The sequence below is a fragment of the Alligator sinensis genome, unplaced genomic scaffold, assembly GCF_000455745.1.
Source record: "Alligator sinensis unplaced genomic scaffold, ASM45574v1 scaffold118_1, whole genome shotgun sequence".
Taxonomy (NCBI): domain Eukaryota; kingdom Metazoa; phylum Chordata; order Crocodylia; family Alligatoridae; genus Alligator; species Alligator sinensis.
The window spans coordinates 4,378,783-4,403,115 of record NW_005841850.1 but is presented as its reverse complement, the minus strand read 5'-3'; the positions used below and the strand labels follow the sequence as shown (position 1 = coordinate 4,403,115).

At 46.6% G+C, this 24,333-nt stretch overlaps 1 protein-coding gene across 1 annotated transcript in view; it reads right to left on the bottom strand.

The window, feature by feature from the left end:
* Nucleotides 1–24,333, bottom strand: part of SGSM2 (small G protein signaling modulator 2) — a 101,610-nt gene that overhangs the window by 36,734 nt on the left and 40,543 nt on the right. The window contains exon 3 of the mRNA XM_025210700.1: nucleotides 8,005–8,167. Within this exon, the coding sequence (XP_025066485.1) occupies nucleotides 8,005–8,167 (163 nt within the window). The remainder of the gene's footprint in view (nucleotides 1–8,004; nucleotides 8,168–24,333) is intronic.

Here is a 24,333-nt window from a genome sequence, read left to right as displayed (position 1 = left end):
CACCAGGCACTGAAACACGGACCTCCACGGTTGAAAGCAGGAGCTGCTGCAGCTTGAGCAAAGGAGTAAAGGAGTTAAAGCTCTCTAGTGGATGCTGTAACAGATTCAAACCCTCCATGAGTCAGGTAGGCACGAGCTACAGGAAGATCTGCAATATACTCATGCCTCCTGTATAGCAGTGGAAAGGAAGGAAGGTAGTTGAGCTTGAGTCTTGTGAAAGTTTCCTCAAACCTTTGGTGTCCCTGAAGGAAGTGTCAGAGGCTCTTTTGTTATTTAGGGTTACATCCCAGTGACTTGTGGGGAGAACCAGTGGGTTCGACCTAGGTCTAACCATAAATTCAGGCCAAAGTTGGATGGTACGTGTTCCCAAATGGCTCTGGCAGCGCTGCCACCACTGATCAAAACTCAGGAGACGCACCGAGCTGCCCAGCTGAAATAAGGGCAATGGTGGGAGGTAGCAGGCATGTGGGCTTTGGCTGGCAACAACATGGCAGCAAAGCAATGCAGAGGTCAGAGTGCCCTTTTGGGCAGAGCTATAGGGAGAAGGATGAAGAGCTGAGTTCCAGGGGTTGTCGAAGGCACGGACCATTCAGGACAGGATGAAAAGTAGGATTCATCTCAGGAAAGCAGGTCATTAAACTGATTAGATGAGCTGGACCAGATTTGTCCCTGGAGGGCATTAGTGAACTACGCCAGAGATGATTCCATCTCATGATCAACCCTCCAGCTCTTGAATCATAGCATGTGCCTGGCTTTGTTGGGAGAGCAAAGCCCAAATGCAGATGGCCAGTGCTGAGGGTGCTTGTCTCCGTAGGCATCTACGAGCTCCTTTCCTAGCAGCAGTCCTGTTGCAGTGGCTTGACTCAACCCTAATTTTCCTTGGGTTCTTTTTGAATTCAGCCTCCAGCAGAGCGAAGTAAAATGGCCCATGCAAACCTGTTGTCCCTGATCTTTCACACGGGCTAAGAACACAAGGCTAGATTGTGGCTGACCCTTGTGGGGCGACAAGAGGGGCACAAAAAGTGTCTATCTGTGAGGGTCCTCGGTCTCCTGCTCCTATAAAGGTGCAAATCTACCCTGCCTGACCTTAGACTACCACAGCCAACTACCTCTCTCAGACACTGAACACCAGCAGCAGTGGAGATAGGCACAGAGCTGGATGCACGTCACTCGGCTAAGTTATGCAGCCAAGGAGCTTCAGCCTGACGTCTCTCCTCCTGCATCCTAGGATGAGCCCTGCTCCTAAATCTGACACCTCCTGGGTAAGTTGATTCTCTCTGCGAAGCACCCTGCACATCCATGGAGCTCTGCGCTAACGTTTGGCAATGACATCCCATCCCTCGCCCTCCCAAGATGACAACAAGATGACGAAGAGACAGACTGTATCAGGCTGCGGTGCTAGGAATGCAGTAATTGAACAACCACTCCCAGCTGGGGGCTTGTTCACAGCCAAGACCCCCTGCCTGTTCCCTACCATGCAAGGCAGTCACAGCTCTCACTTAAGGAAACAGGGAACTTATGGCTGTTTGGTCACAGGAGCGGGGCCAGCTTCCACATGAAGGGTTGGATGCCAAGGGAGGCCTCTCCAAATATCAGCCAAGGCAGGAATTGCTAAGCAAAAGGCAGTGTCTGCGTAAGGAACTGCAGCCATGTAGAAGTCTGTAGTTCCCTTCTGTGGACTTTGCTTGCTGCCCTGTGGCTCTGCTCAGCTCTGATGAGGTCCACAAAATCTGCTCATAAATGTTTAACCCCCATCCCACCCTCTATGACTGCCAAATGGAAAAAGGGAGCACTTGCCCAGCTTGTGCTTCTCGGTGGTCCAAATTGCTTCTTGAATGCTTGCCAGGTCAGGCAGTCTCAGAAGGATTCAGATGAACAAGGCCACGGTTGGTTTTACTCAAAGAACTTTCCTTGTGAGCACAGACAACAAGAGGCTGTTACCACACAAGGCACAGTGCTTGTCACCAGCTCCAACATGCTCAGAGCCACGCGGAGCACTTGCAGTTGCAAACTGCCTTCTCCTTAGCTTTCAAGCTATCATCTTATCACTATGCCCTGAAGTGAACTGCAAACCCCAGGGACTGGACAAAGTGCACTGCCTGGGCATTGCTTCTTCATCAAATGCCAAAAAAGCTCCAGTGGCACGGGATAACTGAAGTTTCTAATTAGAAACAGGTCCACAATTAACACCTATTCTCCCCATTCTGAAAAACGATTCTGGCCTTAGCTATGCATCCTACAGAAGAACGTGTGCCCCAATGATTTTTTCTTTGCATGTCAATCCCTTACACCAAGCCTGGTGAGAACTACTTCTTACCAAACAAGGGGCCGGATATGACACGGAGCTGTGCACCATTTGTGGGAGTTGTGGGTGCTCATAAGCTTGGAATCTGTCAAAACACTGACTCAAAGTGAGTGGAGCTTTATTTTTTAAATGAACCCTATATCTATTTAAAGTTTCGCCCCCATCCAATTACCAAATAACAAAGCCTTCATACATCTGGCCAATTTCTCTCTTTCATACTTTCTGTCTGTCCTTGTCTTTTAACGTCAGTTGGCCCAAGCTGACCCTGGGCACAAGACAAACACTAAGTTCCTGCACTCCAATAGTTTCCCAATTCATTCTTGGACAGGGATTGAGAAAAGGGGATATTCTGATATCTCAAGAACAAAACTGAGAAATGGAGCTAAGTACTGTGATGGTTTTGGGGATCTAGTGACACTGTACAGAGTCTGGTGAAAGCTGTAAAGTTGGTATTGCCATATCACTGAATGCCACTATATATATGACATCCTCCACTTGTTGACAAGATTGTACGGATGGCTCCCCAGACTAGGTACAACAGACAAAGCAATAAGTAGGCTATGAAGGCTGGATGGATCTGGGAGAATATATTTCCTCTAGCCAGTCTGTAGGGAGTTGGTAAAATGGAGAGTGGAAAAACACTACACCAAGTAAAGAGCAATGGTGTTGTACAATCCTGTGTGAAGTCTGCACGCATCATATATTACACCGACCACATGTCCCTGAAGAGGCAGGCTATAAACCAGAAGGCTCTTGGCCTTTGAATAGGTTCTGGGGAACATACTTAAGTGGCTGAGAAGGGTTGAAGAACATGACAGGAGTTTCAGCACTAGTCAGTTACTTAGCAGTCATGCAAGAAGCAAGTAGCATCATTTCAACTAGGAACTGGTCAGTACTCTTAGCTTTCTGGACACGACAGCTGCTAATGTACTGCATATCCCGCTGCACCAGCACTGCACCATGTAGGCCTGCAAAAAGCCATGAAAATATCTGCAATAGTGAAAACACCCTGGTCCTTGAGGGTGCCTATACAGCAAGGCTGCTCCGATGCACTGTAATTACAACACATCAGAGCAGACTTGATTAATCGAATCTGCTCTGACTTGATTTACCGTGCTCCAGCAGACTCCAGCATCTCGTGTATCAGCGTCCCCACGCTGAAAAATGGCTCGTTCGACAAGCTTTAGTTAAAGCGCCCCCGCTGCCATTTTTCAGTGCGGGGACACTGATACACAAGACGCTTCGCACGCTTTAATTAGAGCAGCTCTGAGAGCCACTCTAATTAAAAGAGTCCCTCTTCCCTACCCCCTCCACTCCTAGAGCATGTGTATAAACGCCCTGGGATTTCATACAAACTTGGTCCCTGGCTTATTTTGGCAGTCAGGCACCTAAATCTGATGACATGCTCAGTCGCCCTCTGCATAAGCCCCTGGAGGACGACACCACACAGACATTCAAAACCAGTACGCTACAATACCCAGGTGGAAAACTGCTCTGGTTTTCTGTATTGATTTGTATGGTTATTCTTACCCGTAGCAGCACTCACTCGATCAATGACCCTGTGCAGACTTTCTGGCCAGAGTTCCTGGCTCTCGTATAAACAAATTGTTGGTGAATCTGACAGGTGAGAGACAAGCAACAGCATGCCGCAGTGTGGGCAGGCACTGGGCCATACCTATGCAGCTCAACCCTGACCTTCTACCCTCCCTCCTCCCTCCCATCATGCCATTTCTTGGCATCCTGGAACAGAGAATGCCAGGCAGGTCACCAAGTGCAGCACTTTGGTGCGCTGCACAGACACAGGTTAATGCCACAATAGTTTCACAAGGCTTTGCGTCATGTTGTCCAGATAACATGCCAGCTGCCCACAGGAGCCTCTCCTACCACACTGAGCATCTCCCACAACATGTATTGCTCTGCGCAGTACCCCTGCGCAGCGATAACAAGCTTTTCACAGGCCGGGGAGCATGGTTGCTTCAGCACATTAACGAACTACTTCCTGTCCTTGCAGTGGCAGGCCACTGACAGTGCCCTTGTCCCCCTTCCTTATTTATGGTAAGTTAAAGGCTGGTTTTGATGCTTTGGGTGTTATGCCTGGTGTATGATGGGTGTTCCTGAAGTTTTTAAGATGAGGTTAGACAAACACGTCTAGGATGATTCAGACAGGGATGATTCTGCCTTGAGCAAAGGCTGGACTAAAAGGGACCAGCTCCAGCTCTACTGTTCTATGATTTTATTACCTTGCTACTACAGCATCCGCTGCCTGGCAGCCAAATATTGATTATCCTCATTAACACGCGCATTCCTACACCAGGAGCCTTGCCAGCAGCATCTCCTGGATCAGTAGCAAGCAACCTTAACTCATATAAAATCATTCAAAACCTTTCCTTTGCCCCAAGAACCACTGGTCCAAGGAAAAACCTGATTTCTCACAAGTTACAAGCCAAATACTTGCTTGTCAATGTAATTAGTGACCTGAACAGTGTTGGAATCACAGCCTGTTCTTTGGAGCTGAGCTTGCTGCCTATAGCTTCCCAGTTTCTTAAAGGAGACCTGCAGAGGGGAAAAGAAAGTGGTTTTGTGTCCTGCCTTGAGGCTCTACCATGCAGAGAGGTGACCCAAAATAAGCTATTTGTCCTTGACCTCCCCACCTAGTTTTACGCCGACCCTTCAAAGCAGGGGCAGGATGCTGCTGTGGGGGGAGGTGTTGCTGCCTATAGCTCGGCTAGGCTTCCCCTGGCCCCACAACCAGGGGCCAGATTTATACAGTGAGCAATGATGCAAAGCCATAGTTCAGTGGCAGCTGCAATGCCCGGGGAGGGTTGCACTTGCAGCTGGCAGCAAGAATTTCCTTCACAGCAGTATCCTACCCCCACTCCATTCTGTGCATCCACTGAAAAGGCAGGTAGAGGAAGAGTCAGACTAGCAACCCTAAATGATTCACCTGCCTGAGTCATGGGAGGGCTAAAGAGAGACAAAAAAGCTCAGCTGGTTTATTGTGCCATGCTCCTGCCTGGTCACACCTGCATGGAGTATGAGACCCAGGCCTGAGTCTGGAAATCATTTAAATATACAGCCTAAATCCATGAGACTGTAAGGTCTCTAGGGCAGGGAGCATCATTCTGTTTTACGCTGGCACAGTCCTTAGCACTACAGGGTCCTAGGGCTGTGATGGGCCTTCAAGGCATAACCACAATAATACCATATTTTCTCACAGACATACTCACCTCTTCCCCAAAATTGAGATCTATGTGTTACTTAGAGAAGCTGATTTTCTGCTCGAGACAGAAGCACCCTGCTTTGATTCTTGCTCCACAGTGCAGCAACTGTGGCATTACTATTCAGGCAGTTGAGAGAGTCAATTGACTTAATGGCTCACTGTTTTTCACTCCATGGGTGTTAAAGAGCACATCTCCTTTTTAACCATCTTTAATGTTCCACAAATCAAGTTAAACTTTCTTAGGGCAATTTTCCTATCTGCTAGCTGCTCCTGTCTCCTCCTATTTCACAGCCCTGGGTCTTTTAGCTCTTTTCAAAATCATAGATCTACCTATGAAGATCAGACTTTAGCAGCAGCTAGGGTTTCAGCTTTAGTCAAGCAATAAAAGGAAGATGAGTCAACTAAAGATTAGGTTCTGCCCCTGCTCTATGCAGCCATAATTCTGGAAAATTGTTTTTAAAAGGAAGAATGAAGAAAAAAAAAGATGCATGTTATAATCTGGGGTGTGCTGTATGCAAGAAAATATGTTAGTAAGTACCAATAATGCCACATCAAGACAATGTGTACATACATGACTCTTGCTGACATCAGTGGGACTTGGGCACTGTCCCTAAATAGGGACATTTTCCTGAATCTGGACCTCAGGAATAGTAATAGGAGGGCCAAATTTGTTTGATTTTATATAGTCAGTGAACTGGATCCATACCCAAGGGTATTTATTAACAGACTGCCTTTGCAGCCAGTACTTTATACAGCCCTACTGCTGTCCTTTCTGCTTATTTTTATCCAGAGAGAAATTACAAAATTCAAGTCTCATCTGCTGTTCTGGTGTGGCCAGAGTTGTGGCCCGAGAGCTTTTCCAGCCTTTAACTGAAGGGGCACGAGCTTAACAAAAGCACCTACCTTGCAAATATTTAACTGGGACAAAATGAATGGGACCAGGCAGGCTGTTGAACTAAGTGAACAGGCAACAAATGAACAAACATGACTGAAAAGGGGAAGGGTTTATTAAGAATACAAAGGAGGAAGAATTTGATAATTAAAAAAAGGCAAGTGTTAGAGAAAAAAGGAAGGGGAGCTGGGATAAAATTGCTAACATAAAAATATACATTACAATGATTCAGAACCATCAAGTCAGGCCTGCTGGGAGCCTAAGGAAGAGCAGAGCTTTAGTCAGTGATTCATCTTGTTAAATCAAGAGACCTACAGTCCTTAGGAGATGCAAAGAATCTCTTTAGACCTGACCACCTCACCAGGCGCAGGGCTCTACCATCCCCTGAGAAGGCCCTTTCTTTTCCCTACTGTCTTTATAACCCCGGGGCCTGGACCCTGCAGAATCCTATGCCCAGGCTTCCCTCCATACACAGTGGTTGGTTTTTTTGGCTGGAGCTGCTCACAGCAGACACAACCACATGTGTCCATAAAGACTCGGGCTTCAGTCTGTAGGTCTCAAGGAGATTCCTCTTTCAGCCCATGCTTAACTAGTCAGGTTCTTCCATGCTCCTCCTGACTTATCTTCAGCTCTTCCCCACTACTCTCCACCATGTTCATTGGTCAGTCTAATTTTCACACCAGACGTGATCCTAGAATGAGCTCCATGCAAGCAGACACCTCTGCTGACACGACACCAGCAGGGAGGTAATGGCAGGGCTGCACCCACAGGCCTTAAGTACCAATGGGGATGTACCAGCTTCCCCAGGGTGTCCAGACAAGGTCTAGCACAATACTCCCTCCTCTCAGGTATGATGCATTGCATCAGGTCTCCCTCCATCCTTTCCCTGAGGTCGTAATCCTACCAGTTTTCCCACCAGGAATAGAGTTATCAGAGAGGAGGGGAGGGGGAGGGAGGGAAGACTAGTCAAGAAAGCCTGAATTTCTAAGATCAAGAAAAAAAAAACCCTTAGAATACAAAGGAAGTGAAACAAAACCAAGACAAAACAGGAGCTTTCTTCACCTTTTAAAAATATTTTCTACAGTACCTCCACATCAATCCCACCCAATACTGGTTTGGCAACAAACAAGGTCAGGTTTCTGCTCTTGTGCTGAGCCTCTGTTCCTTTTGTTATCTGTTCCTCCCCCACCAATCTGTCACATCTTGTTCCAACACCTAGACTGAGTCTCCTTGGGCAGGGCAGGGCAGAGCTAGGCTTCTTGTCCTTCGTTTCTATAGCACCTGGTACAAAGTGGGGGCCGTAGTATTTGCCTGGGATCCCTATGGTACTTCTGCAACAGGCACAATGAACAGAAACAAGCACAAACTCCATTCTCAGCCTCTACCCCTCTACCTCAAACTCATTAAAAACTCTCAAAAATGCACAAAAAAGCCTGGACTTTTTCTCCACAGTTTTGTAACCAGCTCAGAGTAGCTGAAATTTCAAAAGAATCTCACCAAAATATGCCTTATTTTCCAAACAGCTCAACCTTCCTGCTATCTGCTCAGCGCATCGCCCTCGTGCTACTGCCAGCCCTTTGGCCTTACCTGCTTTCCACCTGCTGCTGCAGCTCCTGGACCTTCTTGCATATGTCACCAGCTATCGCATAAGTCTTGCCAACTTTGGTGAAGAGGGCAGCCACCTTATCGGTCCGTAGGAAGCCGGCGGCTCTCCGTTTGAGCATGTGCAGAAGACATGCTTCTACCACACCTGGAAAAAGGAGTAAGACATTATGAGCGCTTTGCTCCTCCAAGTCTGTTCTTCCTGACAGACAGAGAGAAGAATGTTACTTACTGACCCTAACCACGTAACAGAGAGGGAGGGTGGGACCTGGACTCTATTCCTACCACTGATGTGGACTCACTGTATCACTTGCCCATTGATGCAGCAGGGATAATAATAGCAGTACCCTTATCTAATGCTGGGGTATAATGAGGTCTGCTAATTGCACTGACAGCTGAAATTAAGACCCGTGCAACCACGTTCTGCAGGAACTAGTATAAACTTATATCATCTAAAAACAGCACCTGCTACCTGGGCTTGTGTTCTGCTATTCTGGGGATTAGCTGCTCTTCTTCACCAGGCTGTTCCTGGGGATTAGCTATGAGAGGATGTTGCTTTCTAGTCTTTGCATCATCCAGGAATGGAAAAACAGAAGGATGACCAGATTTCTCAGATAAAGTCATGGCCAGGCACCAGAGATAGATGCAGTGGCAGGTGCCCTGACACACTACAGATCATATTTCAGTTCTTTAAATGAGTTAGTGAGAGGCTAAAGGATCTCACTGAAAGCAGACATCACCACTATCAGCACACATCACAACATGAGGAAATCCTTGACGCTGCTCCTATAGAAGTCCCCAGCAAAACTCCCCTTGACTCTACTGAGCAGATTTGTGCCTTATGTGCATGGGATACAGCTTTACTGGTGACCATTCATGCCCAGGGGGAGCTCCCAGTGATCTTAGGGAAAAGTGATGTCCTGAGTGACCAAGCAGTTCTCCCAGTTTGGACAGATCAGGTCACTGCAATATGGAAAACTACTAGGGTTCCCCTTTCCCTAGTCTGCAGCTGTTACACGTGCTGATACTGCCACAATATTTCATCCCACCTTTATGCAGAACACAACTCACCAGGCTGGGTCTCTGCCTAACAGTCACAAGCCCAGGCTCAGACTTGGACAAATTTCCTAGTTCATCACATTCAACATCTCTGTGTACCACAGTCGGTGGTAGGGAATCAATCGCTGTGCAAAATCTCACCGAGGGACCTCATCACGTTCAACATCTCTATGTGTACCACAGTCGGTGGTAGGGAATCAATCGCTGTGTGAAATCTCACCGAGGGACTCCACATGCTCCCATCACCACAGTCACTTGATTTGTTGAAGCAAGGTAGGACAAACCACCCATTTATCCTCTTGTACGTATCGACCCACTAAACAACCCAAACAAAACAGAAAGCACGGCACTGTCCAAGTGCTGCTCTCCCCCTGCGGAGAGGAGAAAAGAATAGACCACACACGACATGAATTGGGCATATTGCTTACTGTGCTGCTGGAAGGTGCTCAGATCTATGGGTCGTATAAAAACATGGGGACAACAGAACAGATGTGATGTAGATCAAGAGAGCACTGGGCCGGCTTTAAAGATACAGTTCCCTGCTTCTTCTAAAGGCAGATCCTGTACCTAAACATGCACAACGGGGCAGCAGTGCTGCCACAGCACTTACCCCCACAGAGCACTTTTTAATGAGCTGCCCTGCTTTATTGATGACTAACACAATGCTTAAAGGAAAATGAAAAGGGAAGGGAAGGAAGTGGAGGAGAGTAAGTGTGAAAGCCAGAAGGGCTACATCTTTTTTGGAAGAGATGTAACCATAGGTGTCTGGATCCAGCTGGGTCAATTAGAACAGGAGAATTTGGGGAAAAGAACTGCCTTTCTACAATTTTTACAGGCTTCATTGAGGGTGTGGGCTGGTTTGGTTGTGGTTTTTGAGGGGAGATGATGTACATCAGCCACAGCAACTGGATGGCAGACGCAAATATACATCACTAGACAGTGGAAAAATATTGTCTTTCCTTCTTACCTCTCCTGGCATGGGAAGCATGGGATTTGTTCAACTCTCCTAGAAATCTGCAAGGAGAAATTTCTATTGTGGGGGTACCTGAGCCACTCTTACATGACTTTTTGTGAGCAGAGAGAATCCAAGCTTCTGGATAAGCAATGCAAGAATTTGGTTCCACGTGGGTGCGTGGCAGGAGGGAGAAAAAGATGGAAGTACTTGGTTCACCAAAGCAAACAGTGAGGCAGCACTCATTGTAGACTGTGCAGACAGTTAGCAGCGCACAAATGCATTCTGGTCAGCTCTACTGTGCAGCCTGGGTTTGGCAACTTCTTCTCGATTGTGAAAGAATGGGGCATCTCCTGAAATTACCACCCGCTTGTGGCACCCCCAAAAGCCATCGCTCCCAGTCGTTTCTCCCACGGGAGCTGGAATGCAACAATGGTGACACTTAAACTATCATGGCTGCCCTCGGAGTTGCCCCTTCACTGGAATGAATGGAGAAGTTCACCCTTCTCTGGGCCATTGCTTTGGGCGCTCTTATGACTCACCTCTGCAACAGGTGCCCTCAACTCAGAAAAAGGAACTGTTCCCTCCATAACTTCAGACCACATAAGACAATCTTTGACCATTAGGAACTACCATGAAATCTTAATCTCATCACATCTGTATACAACAGGGTGTCTTGCACTACCCTCCGAAGCAGCATCTGGTGTAGGCTGCTGTCAGACTAGTGGGATAGCTGGACTACAGGTTTCATTCAGTCCAGCAGTTCCCACGTTTCCTTGCTTTAAGATCCTCAAACATCTTTCATCGCTGGTTCAGATTTGAGAAGTTTGGGGGAGATGATGCACCTGCAGAGACATCCTGGTTGGAGGAGGGAGGGCCTTGCTAAGGTTACACCAGGGAGTTAGCTTCTCAGTAGATCTGCCCTCAGCCTTTTCATGTAAGCTAATGCAGGCAGGACAGTACCAGGGAATAACAGGAAAAAAGTGCCCACATCAGTGTTTAAATGTAGGGTGCAGGTGACTCATCCAGTCGGTGATGTCCATAAATAGTAGAAATGGAGGACAACATCACCCACTCACAGACAAGGCAAGACCCCAACCTCCGCAGCGAGCCTTCCCTCTCTCGTACACAGAAACACACCCCTCTCGAGTTGGACTTCCAGCCTCTGAGCAACATTTTTCTGTGTTTTCTGACTGCAACTAACCACGGCTGTCCTGTGTTAACACTGCCACATGACATTTTCATCACAAGAAAATCCAATACGCATTAGGATTTGGCAGCTAAAAGTGAAGAAAACCATATTTTGGAGGCATTCTCAGAGTCTAGTTCTGCCAGGGGGTGCGCATTTTCTACTGTATATGTATGGTCCCCCATTGACATCCCATCCCAGCAGCTCCTGATCTTTAGGTAGTCTTTATATCCCCACAACAACCCTGTGAAGTAGAGAAGTGCTATTATACTTTCTTTGGAGATAGGGAAATGAAACAGCCACATTAAGGGGCAGAGGTTGAAAGGTATCTAGACACTCAATGGAGAAGCTGGGCATTTGTGGGATTTTTCAGAATTGCAAAGATATTAAATTCTCATAAAATAAAACACTAATTGGCCCACTGGCCCCTGCTCCCAGCATCTTCAAGCCAGGCTTCAAGTTCCTCAATTTTTTAGAAAAAGTTATTTTATTCCAGAAGATTAATTTAAAAGAAGTGATGGCTTCCAGCCAATTAAGAAGAAAAAGCCCTGTTTGCAATCAGTCTGTTCTTTGTTGGGAAAGTTATCATCTAAAATGTCCACATATGACACAGTGGAAGAGGATTTAGACTGACACATTATCCCAGAGGAATAGGCTCTAAATTAGAAAATAAACCTCAGCCTGTAATAAGAGAAAAGGAAATGTCTTTGACATAATGTTTCAAAGATACTTTACACCAGTCAAGTTAAAAACCAAAGACTGCAAGGAGAGAGGTGTTGGAGAAATGTGGTGATTTTATGCCTAACCCAGATCTCTCAAATCACAGACTAGAGCTATTACCCCTGAACCATCCTTCTCCTCCTACCGCAGCCACTGTTTGATGCGCAGACTACTCTCACAAAGGGTCATTTTTTCCTCTTAATAATTTCTGGGTCACACAGACATACTGCCCACCACCCTCAGAGTTTGCCTTCTAGATCTCTCCAGTTTCTCCAACATTGTCCCCAAGGGCCAGTTTCTGGTTTGCAATTTTAAGCAAAACAATTTGGCCAAAACCCAACTGCCTCTTTTGTTGCCACTGGGAAAGCCTGTTTTGGAAATGTGCACCATATCGGATGGGTTTCCAAAGCAATGTGCTATTTAAAAAGATGGTATTGCAGGCTGCATGATGGATCAGCAAGTACTCCCATGTATAAGGCCCTTCATCAAACCCAGCTTCCACTCGAGTCAACAGAAAGATCCTTCGCTTCAGTGGGAGGTAGATCAGACTCCTTGAACCTTTGAAGATTTTGCTTCTGAAGCCTTTGAGCTGTGGAGTGGCTGGTGCCAGATTTGTTCTTTCCTCTCCCAGCCTCCTTGTAATTGAGGGCAAAGTGATGGTGGGCTTTGCATTACAATTGGTCACTTTACTTTCCCAACCCTGCTTTTTTTCTTTTTTTACCTGGCAGATGGTGGGTGAAGCAATATGCCATTTTCCATACGGCAGATTGGGATCCCGACTCTGAGAACATAAGAGAACAGAGCCTGTGCATCATAGTCAGAGTCTTCAGCACAAGGAGCCGTGAAAACTGGTTACATAGGCGGGGAGCAGGAGAAAGCGGTGTACTTTTCAGATACTGAACTCCTCTGCTCGGCCACAAACCCCGGGCAAGCCCTAAGGGAAGCTCAGGCAGGTACTGCAGTATTTTGTTAGGTGAGGGCACTGCTGTTGACACTTGCATTGTACCATGAGCACCCTCCGTGACTGGCACAAGGATTCCTTTCAAGCTGAACTAGGGAGGGTAAAATACATTGTCAGCTTGCTGGCAGGCCGAACCCAAATAGTACCTTCTTTCATTGAGTTTCCTTCCTCCCCATCTGAGGTAACATCATCGTCTGCTTGGTTTCATTTCACCAGCCACCACCCTCCCAAAGGCAAAAACTCACTTAGCAATACACTCTTCTTCTCTGGGCCCATAACCTGTAATTCAGGCAGCACTTAGCCCACTTCTGTGACCAGGTCTCAAAGATACCTAGGCGGCACCTTCTGGGAGCTATGGGGGGAACAAGGGAACAACAGGACCCATCTATATCCAACAGCCTCCATAAAAGATCTTCTTTCTATTCAGCATAAGAGTCTTGTTTCTCTGTGCTGCTAGGCATTAGAAGACCCACCTGCTAAATGAATGAAGAGGAGGTGAAGCATGTGTGTGTTGCTAATAACTCCACACCTCGCTTCTCTTGATACAGCTGGAGGGAAAAAGCAAGCAAACTGTGAATGGCTTCACACATACCTGTGCCTATTTGTGTAATCAACGGACATTGTTCTAACACCTGTTCAGAATTCAGAAGCATTTGCTCTTAAGGATAGAAAAAGAATAGCACAAAGAAAAGAAAAGTCCTTGGAATGGTGCTGCATTAAAACACCACCAGCATCTTCTAGACTTTCACTGCAAAAACATGTGCTCTTCAATTACATGCTGTATCACTCCAGTAAAAAACAGTTTTCCCCTCAAGTAGCTAATCAATTCTGATTTAATCAACAGGTTAAGAGCATACCTTTCTCATAGCAAAGACAAAGCCAAAACAACTCTGTACCTCAGTTCCCTCCCTGGAAAGTGGGAAAGATGCTTCCTTTCTCCTACCATGTATAGTCTTGTCTGTTTAGAGCAGGGGTTGGGAACCGAGAGCCCTGGAAAGTTCACAGCCTCTTACTACTCGCCTGTAGCCCCAACCCAGGGGGTCCTGATCTAACTTTGTAATCAAGAACCCACAGAAAACACTTCCTTGGGCTGCCTCATCTGAGGATACTTGTTTAAATCAAAAGGAATCAGAATTCATGGTAGAGGTGATAATTTTTATTAGACCAACTAGATTTTTGTAAAAAAAAAAGTCTTTGTTTAAATCAAGGCTGTTGGGTGAGCATGAAGTTTACCCTACCTCTGCATGGGTCCCCCAGGCCAGGTCAGCTTCATAAACACTCAGGTTATAGAGACGCTGCAGAAAAAAAGCTCATGTACATAAAAACTGCAAACACAAATCTTGCCCACATGGATAGCCTGAACCCACCAATGTTCATCGCAGCTCCTTGCAGAAGCACCACATCCTCCACTCTTCTTCAACAACAAAAGGCATGGGGCGTTTTCACTTTCCATGAAAGAGGTTTATGATTCAAATCAGCTGCCTAACCAGAGACTCCTGAGACAATGCAGTCCATGCCCATCCTGGGCGTAAAATAAGCCAAATGACTACAGCAGTTATGATGCAAGGAACTAGACAGATAAAATAGCAATCCATCCATTTGGTTTCCAACCACATCTCCCCACAAAAGGAACTGCTGGGGTTTGAATGGCACTTTGATGCTGTTTTAGCTATCTGATGAGGATATTGTTAGTGTAAAGTGGTATTCAGAAGTCATTGCCAATTACTCTTCCTGGTTGAAAGAGGCGACTTGCAGCAATTCACCCGGTTCTATTAATGCAGTTAGTTGCCACTTACCGCTCCTCGGTCTGACAACAGCTCCCAAGGGCAGATCTCAACATCAAACCGAGCAGCAACAATAGCAAATGTAGAGGGTTCTTCTTGCTGTTTACATGACGGTGGTGCTTGCAGGGTGCAGGCAGGATCAAGCCCCTATGTGCTGAGCACTGCAGATGTGCAGGAAGACATAGGGCTTGCTCAAAAGAGCTCCCTTTCCCCTCCTGTCCCCTGACAGCTTGTGTCTATGTGGGGCATAGCATTATTCCATTTTACAGGCAGGGAAATGAGAAGTGAACTGACTTACCCATGACGCAGTCTGAGGAAGAGCCAGGAAATGAGCCCAGCTCTCTCCTTGGTGCCAGTCCAATGCCTAAGCCCATACTCCTCTCCCCCAGGAAGGCAGTAAAGAGACCTTCCTGACCTGTCTGGTCTTTTCCTCACAGTCCCCACAAAGGACAAATGCGCTGAGGAAGAAATGCAAAGACCAGAATTTGTAGGGGGCAAGATGCATTCTGGCAAATGCAAACCCTACAGAAAACAACTGGGCTGCTCTGTCGGCTGTATCAGACAGGGCATGGGCTGAGCAAAACTGAGTGGAAAGCTAGGCTGGACCCAGTTGTGTAGTAGCATCTGTATTTAGGTAGAGCCAGGAGGAGCCGCAGAGCAGGACCGTGCTGCACAAGGTGCTGACTGCAAGAGAAGTTGTGCAGAAAGAATCGGCAAGGACCTGGATGCAAGGACCTCAGGAGAGGTCTGCTTCAAAGAGAAAGCCCACAGCTGTGGCAATGGACACAGATGCTGCACCAAGGCCTTGGCGGACCTGGGCAAAATGGAAATGCTGAGAGTGACAGCTGGCTTCCAAGAGCTGATTACCAGGATTTGGTAAGGCTCAAACCAGCCCCAGGTTTGCAGCCTACACAAGGCCTGGATTTGACACCTCAAAGACTTCCCAGGAAGGTTGGTGCAAGGAAGCTATTCATCAGCAACAAGATTAGCCTACGATTCACCTCCTTACCATCCCCAAGAGACTAATGATTCTGTTGCTACATTTGTCTTCCAAAGTCACAGCCCAAGAGATGAAACCAAACCACTGGAGCAGGGACCCAGCTCCATCCCTCTGCAGAATGAATAGCAAAAGGTGCCAGGATGAGAATCACTTGCAGGAAGGAGGTTCAACATCGCTCCTCTGCATACATATGATGCATAAGGTGGGGTGCAAGAGTACTTGGGGAAACAGGCTCAGCTGCCCCCCAGGAGACCCTGGGTCTAGAGTGCCTGACGTCCTAGCTCCAGTACCGGGCTACTGGATAACACCTCATGATTCGTAAGACAGCAACCATTCTGCCTCCCGGCCATATGGTGCTCCCAAGCACGTGTCATGTTGGATGCTAAAAGGCAGACCACAGCACAATCCTGAGCCCCTGGCCTAGACCATACAGCAATCCACTTTGCTCAAGACCATCTCTACTATGGGACAGGCTGCGACTGCTTTCCTGACTTGCAATCTTAGGGCACGCCCAGAGCTGACGGCAGCTCTGCAGGCAAGGCTGTCTCTGCTCAGAGAAAAAGCTACTGTGCCTGCAAACGCAGAACAGGAGCAGGGTAGGACGGCTCTTGGGGCTTCCTCGGGGCAAGCTGAGCAGCAGAAGAGCTGTGACAGGGGCAGGGAAGCACAGAGATGTGCCACACATCACAGCTGCGGAGCCTGGCAACAAAGACGCCTTGCTCAGGAGCAACTTCGGCTCTGCCATCTGCGTGTCAGAAAAAGAGCGCATCTGATGCTTAGAGTAACACAGGCATAATTGGCTTCAAACCACTAATGAAGGGACTTGCCTTTAAAAAGAGCCGGCGAGAGGCACATCGCTGTTGCTTAGGAACCTTTTGTTTTTATAAAACAATATAATATTAATTAAACAAATCCAAGGGAAGGCGCAGCAGCCACTGCTTTAATTATTAATAAACCCTGTAGCTGCCATTGAGGGCAATTTCCACGCCGACTGTCCCTAAAGCCCCGATATATAATTATTCCATTGTGACATTTCTCATCAGAAGAGCTTGCCGGAACAGCACACGTAACCGAATGCATTACATGTGTGTTTGAAGGGGAAAGGCATTTGATTTAGCCATTGCAATGCCAGGGCTTGGAAATATCTGCCAGATCTCAACAGCAAAATGGGCAGCCTGGAGGCTAAGGCTCTGGATTGGGACTCACAAAATGGGGATTTGGCTTCTAGTACCCGCATGACTTTGGCAAATCACTTAACTCCTCTGTTCACCATTTAAACAATGAGGCCAATAATACTTCTCTTCACCTCCCTGTGGTCAGTTTTAGGGCTTATATCATTGCACGGATTTATTCTAGAACAACCAATGTGCTTCAAATTCACACCACCCCTTAATTCAAATTGCTACTCAAGTACAAACAGAGTATTATCTATTTAGATTGCAAGCTCTGCAGGGAAGGGGCTGCCTCTCAGTACATGGAAGCATTCCCGATCTGGCTGCATGGGCAATGACAGATGTAAAGCACACTTGATTAGAGTCGAACTGCCACGTCCCCCCCAGCAACTGCATGGAGCTTCACAGCACATTAGTTAAACAGGTCAGCAGCAGCCGTAAGAGAGATTCAAAACCACCTTTTGTGTGGCTGGAGGGGAGGCAGATGCATGAATCTCACTGCATCTTGTCAACACTGTGCAGATTTGTCTTTGCCCACCCACGCCCATGGAAAATAGTTTTTCTCTGAACCACACAGGGCCAAACAGGACATTTAAAATGGATTTAATGAGCATGCAAAAAGGCCACTAGATACTGGACAGCAAAAGGCGACATACATTAGGATCTTTAAAAAGAAGATCAGGCCGTGACTTTGCTGTGGCTTATAAGTACTTTCATCGGGGAGGAACACCCATACAGTGGTATTTTTGATCCACCAGAAAAAGGCAGAATGAAAAATCAATGGCTGGGAGTGGAAACCAGCCAAATTCAAATCAGAAATGAGCCATATTTAAAAAAAACCAAACACTGAAGGTGATTAATTGACAAGGAGAAGTGGCAAATTATCCATCTTCATCTCTTGGCATCTTCAAGACTGAAGATTAGCTTTAGCTATGTGCATGTTACTGGCCTTAACATGCAGGTAACCAGGTAAAACTTTTTGGCCTGTGATACGTAGGACTAAAATAACTAACAAAACTTTTGTTTTAGAAGTGTATGCAAGGATCCCTTCATTCTGCACTAGAAGGCAACCATTTCTGAGATGGACCATGCCATCTGTTTAACAGTGTCTTGCATTACAGCAGTTTACCAGGTCAGGGTGTCTCGGGATGTAGAGCGAACAGCCCATGTTGACCATTTCTCCCTCTAAACATAATTAGCAGATTTCATGCTGCTCAAGCGGTTATTTGCTACAGATTTCCACTACAAGTTGGAAACCTTGGCCTTGCCATTACCAAGTTTTGCTGGCATAGCTGTCAGTTAGGACAGTGAACAGATCAAACCCAAATAGCTAACATGGCTGTGCCAGAAAAGCCCCTAGCGCGGGCACTGCTTTACCCTGGCATTCAGGAAGGCCTGGAATAATTTTGGTGGCTGCTGCCCCATACAGCAGACTAATTCTGACAAAGGCTATCAACAGAAAAAAGTGTGCCAAGCCGTTACGCGCAACAAGGAGAGCTTACAGCAACTCCATATGGGTGTGAAGGTGGGAGAAGTAAGGCATGTGTGCTGATTCACTTCACAGGACAAGGCTCTTGCTAGGTTTAGGGAAGATGGGATGCCAGCTCCAGAGTTTCATTTTAATCCCCCTGCCTTGTCACGGAGGTTCAAAATGAGGGTAAAACGAAGGCAAACTGCCCTGCTGAGCCTGGCTGCAACTCTGTGATGCAATGGAGCGCTGGACAGTTTCTTCTGCAGATGGAGTTGCACCAAGGCACAGTCCAGAGCCAGTCTGAGCCTCACTGCAAAATTTAATGGAGAATTGCATGTGAGCCTTACAACTGTCCCCATTCAAAATCCATCCCCAGCCAAGCTCGGCTGTTTGAGTCAAGCCAAGAAATTTGTAAAAAACCTTTTGGCAAAGCTGGTTTGATTTTTTCCAGTTGGTACCAAGGCCCCCAACCTTGAGAAGCTGTTACTGAGCTGGATCCCAGGGATCTGGGAACTGGTCTCTATCATGAAGTTAGTAGATGGCTTCTTGTGACACACTCTCCTTCTGACAAAACCTACCTAAGTTACTTCCAAATGTAATAGAGCCACATGGTTATGAATGTACTTCAATTACAGTCTGATTTTTTCCCCAAGAATCTAGTATAATCCCAAATTACATTAGACTCCCCACAGGCTCATGTGTTTTGAATGTTCATTGTCGAGTTTACTGGTGTGCTCTGTTACTGGTTATGGAAATTTCCATTTTAAGGCAGGTCAACCAAAAAGCCTAACAACTGGCTCTAAGAACCAATCGGACTCAACCTAAAGCCTGCTGAAGTCAATAGGAGGCTTTGCACTGATTTCAGTGGGCCTTGAATGAAGGCCCTTACAGAATACCTAGGCTTTCTCTAAAGTTGGATTTGTTCTATACAGTATCTTTTTATAGAAAAAAAAAGAATGGGCCAATGGTTAGGACACCGGCTGGGGCTGTGAGAGCCCTGTGTGAGATTCCCTGTATGATCCTGGACAAGTCTCCTTGTCTCCCTGTGCCTCTGTTTATCATTGATTCAGTGGGGATAACAGCACTTCCCTTCTGCACAAAAGCGCTGTATGGATAAAGGGGTGTAGGTTGTAGCCTCTGTATGGATAAATACATTCGTGATTGCAAAGTTCTCAGCTGGTCCACTAAGTGGTTCCCAAAGACCTTTCTGACACCAACACCAAGGATTTTTCTCCGTTTTAAACGAGCAATCAAGACTCCTATAACAGATGCAACTGAGCTAAAGAATAAAAGCTCATGCTTGCCAGCGGAAAAACACTGCAAATGCTGCCCCACTACCCAACAGAAGAGCCACTCCCCAACTCATGCACGAAAGCCCTGGAGAATGCTGTTAGGCAGTCTACGCTCGTTTTCTCCAGTTAAAACAAAGCCTTAGTTTCCAAGATTGGCATCATTTGTTGGCTGGTATTTGTAATTCCATGAGCTCTCTTAGGCAAGTTTTTGGCATGCATGCTCCGATTTGAGGGAATGGGTGGCGAGAGATGGAACAAACTCATTTACTTTGGATGTAATGTACCCGTCTATTCTTCTGCTGGCCGGTGTCAGCAAGGACGAGAAACGTTGACTGAACAAATGAAAGGACATGGCTTTCACACTCAGGCTTTCGGCTCATCCCACTAAGCTTTAACCATCTGTACCAGCCACTTTTTGCTCATTTATAAGCAACAACAACATACATCAAACCCACGCCAAACAAACAAGGCAGAGATAGCTTTGAGTATCCTTGGCAGAGTAGGGCTGAAATGAAGCTCCAGCCTCAGCATTATAGAGGGCTCAGGTACATGAGATCTGAATGAACAAAGACACTTGCTTAGAAAGGGAACTAAGCCCGAAAGAACCAACCACCTCTCACTTTGGTGATCATCACTGATGTACAGATTGGAGAGATAGGGCTCAGGCCACAGCAAAGTTAAAAAGGTCAAATCTTTCCTAAGTAGTGGTAACAGAGCTGCTGGGGAACTGCAAAAAAGCTGTGTTGCATTCATTGATGCTTACAAGTCGGGAGCAGCACTGTGCATGCACTGGATCCTGGAAGCCATAAAAAGAGGATCCCCTGGATAAGCATTTCAGTAGAGAGTGGTAACCATCACTTCCTCCTGCGATATCACTGCAGCATCACTAGGCACAGCTGGGGACACCCCCACACACACTACTGGGACTGGAAGCTCATTTCCATTGACTGTACACACAGCACATTGCACAACAGGGGCCTGATGCTGATTATGGCAATGCCTGGAGACGCCAAGCAATGAAACAACCTGACAGATGCAAAACCCATCCCAAAAGGGCACAGCCCTCCAGAGTGCTCGGAGTGGAGGAGCAGTACTATGACAGGAACGGGCCAACGCCATTAATGAAACCATTAGGTTCAGTCAGACTTGGGACTTCCCAAGCACAAGGAGATGCTGCAGGGCTCCCTGCTCCATTCCCTTTTACGCACCACTCCGCTGACAGCAGCTGTCTGAGAAATCATTAGCTCCACTCAATTTTGAGGAACATCCCCTGCAGTATTTAACCGGCTGCAGAGAGCGTTATTGATCTGTAGCCCAAATCATCACTTCCCCAGTAAGCTTAGAAAAATGTCACATTTTTATGATTTAAATCCAGCGAGATCTTTCAGGGCTGGAACAGCTCTGGCTGCCACCGCTTTTGCTTTTATTGAAAGCTTGACGTGGTTTCACGGACTGTTGACTAAGACAGCTCTGGAGACTGGGCCAGAATGGTGTGAGGCAAGAAAAGAGGAACCACATAAGGGTTATTTATGGGATTCATTTAGCAGATGGGTTTTTCTTTAGACATGAAAAACTGCTGCAGCTAAATACCTTGTTTTCATGGAAACTGTGCATAGGGAATAAGATTCATAAGGCTGAAGTGCAGAAAATAAAATGGGAGTGAAAGAGGGGGAAGATAAAAGGCTAGCAATTAGCCACACAGAATCTCCAGCTGTTGCCGCCCTACCTCGCTACACTCCAGGCAGGCGCACGGCGGAGCAGTCTTGTCTCTGGTGCGCGGTGCCTGGACTAACTGGGAGGAACAGCAGCTGCAGTGCCTCTCTTCTGGGTGTTGGCTGGAGCCGCATGGTGCTATACCTGCAAAACCCTTCTGAATGCTAGAGCAGGGGCTGCCTTGCCTCTGGAGAGGGGTGCGCTTCACTGGGCCCTCCACCTCCGTGCAAGCTTCAAGTAACCTAATAAAAGCAGAACTGCAGCAGTAAGTGAGAGCTGCTGTAGATTATGAAGCAGGGAGACAAGTGTGCGTGTGATCCCCAGTCTGTGAATACGATGAGAAAGACTGTACAGATGCCTCCCATTTTTGAAAAAGAAGAATCACAGGCCTAGCTCTGGTCTTCAACATTTCCAAACCCACATCTTCCACTCCCTGTTGCTTCCTTCCATGGGCAAGGAGTTTGAATAGAACAGATCCAGTTGCCAACCTAAGTACATAAACCTATGGAACTGAAGAGTTCGTAGATCATCCAGACAGATGGAGCTCCCTTTCGATAAAAAGGCATGAATAAATTGCTTCAGAGAATGAATGGGAGAGTGCAGCAGGACTGCAATACGACAAGTCCAATTAAAGCTCTTTTCCATAATTACCACCCAGAGCTAAAGCTTATAGGCAAATCTGATTGAGTCTAATACAGTCTGTGTTTTATAACTGTGTACCTCTCGGCTTTTGATGGGTGCAGCCATTATCTGTGCTGATGTACGATTTCATTAGTTTCTTTTAGGATGTGTTTATGTATTGTTTCAGCAAAAGCCTGTGGAGGTCTGAGGACTTTAATCGCAAGCCCTATATATTTACTGCATTTTTACTGTTATTTATAGGGGTTTCCTTCATCCTACCAGAGCATCTGCAGCACAACCGAGATATTAAGATTTGCTCTCTTAATAAAGAGAGCTAAAGGGTACCATACTTCCTCTGCAACGTTTAATTCGGCCAGTCAGATGAATAATCAAGATGCCAATGTTAAATCAGCTGGGAAAGCAAATGCATTTTACATTTAATTTTGTTTTCATTTCAGCTGCTAAAGGAAGATCTTTAAAACTACTACACTTTTATTACTGTTTGCTAAGCATTAGTGCAGCAATCCATGTATGAGGTGCAGAGGAAAATGCCATGGCAATAGGTGCTATAGGAACACTCTGTTAGATAAAGAAGCCCCATCCAAGACCTGGGCTTCATTGTGCTGCACAGGCTCAGAGCAAGATTTCCAGAGCTGTCAAGTTTCTCAGGCGTAAAACAAGTGGCAGGTTTTTAAGAGGGCTCAGGGCCCTGCCTTCCATGGGTGTGAAGCACTCCTCAAAACCCAGACCTTCTAAGATGCCATCCAAGCCAGTTTGCATGGTGCCCAAGGGAAGGGAGCTGCTGCCGCCACTCTAACATGCCATCAACAAGGGAAACTTAGCAACTGGAAGAGAATTTGGTTTTTGAATTGGTATTAAAACAAAAGTAGCAGCTACTAACATCAAGAGCCTAAAATCGCAGCATGTCACAATGTTCATGGGATCTTTCCAGCAGTCCCATATAGCGTGTCCCAGGTGCTGGGACAACTTTATTCTGCTGGTTCCAAGCAACAGGACCACACTGAATGCCATGTCTTGTGAGCCTTGCATTAGCTGCAAATTTAACTCCTAGGGTTAGTTACAAAAAAACTCCCTGAAACTAGCTTAATTGCAAAAACAGAGAGGTCTTTATCTGTTGACATGCAAAAGAAGGGAAAAGGCCCATTTCTTACATAAAGCAATTGCAGCACATTCAGCGAGGAGCATGGAAATGGGTTTACCTCACTTGGGGAAGCAGGATACAGATCAGCATCTTTCAAGTCCCATTTGTCTGCAAGGGGGTTTTCCTGCTCTGAGCAGAGAATGTTATTGAAATCGTATTAAGAAAATACCTTCCCACAGGTGAGAACCAGAGTGCTGCGAGATCTAATGTGGCAAGACAAGTATTATGTTGCTAAGCCAAATGTTTCCTGCTATTCTTGGTTTGAATCTGCTGGGAACATCAATGCGCTGAACCATTTAACTGGTTTTGTCCGAGCGATTCAGCTATAGGCAGGACAGTTCTCCAATGTAGACACAACCTGGCTGTGAATTCATGGCCCTGGATCACGGTCCTGTAGAAACCAGGGGCTAGAACCACTATGGACTTTGATGAAAGCAGCTGCCAAGCCCAGAAAAATTGAACACTGTAAAACAAAGGAAGCAGTCCTAGGTCCTTTGCTATGACTAGCCAATCCCCATCAATTTACCTAGGAGCCTAGGTTTTATTAGTTCCCTGACTACTCTTTTTTTAAGGATCAGCTACGGCAGGGGTGGTCATCCTGCAGCATATGTGCCACAAGGTGCCGGGGCACCCTGTGCAGGGGGGCGCACAGCCACCTGGGGAGTGGGGAGGCAGCACAGGAGCAGATTAAGGCAGGAAGCACAAGGGAAAGCAGCAGATTGGAGGAAGCACTGGGTTGGGGGCAGAAAGCAGAGTAGATCAGCAGAGGAAGAAGACTGAAGTGGCACTTAGGGAGGGTGCCGGGCTTAATGTGTGGCACACCTGTCACAAAAGCTGGCCTGCATGGATATACAGAACTAACTGCTAAGGTTATGGTACCATCCGAGCTAAGCTCCTCACCCTGTCTTGGGCCTGTTACTGAAGTCACGAAGTGCTGTGCATACTTCATTTGTGTTGTGATGCTGGGCAAGACAGGCAGCAAAGATACCTTCCCAATTAGTGTCCATTTCTCCAGTTCATTCTATTAAATACTGCTTTTCATAAGCAATTAATGCATCCTCACAGTTAAGACTTGCAGTCCTGCTCCCACATCGAGCCCATAGTTCACTACAGAACCATAACATTCTCTCCCCGGACTGGAGGGCACATGTCTAGGGCTCCCGAGTACTGCTACAATATAAATGATAAAGAAGAAATAAAAGGGCCTAGGAAAGAGTT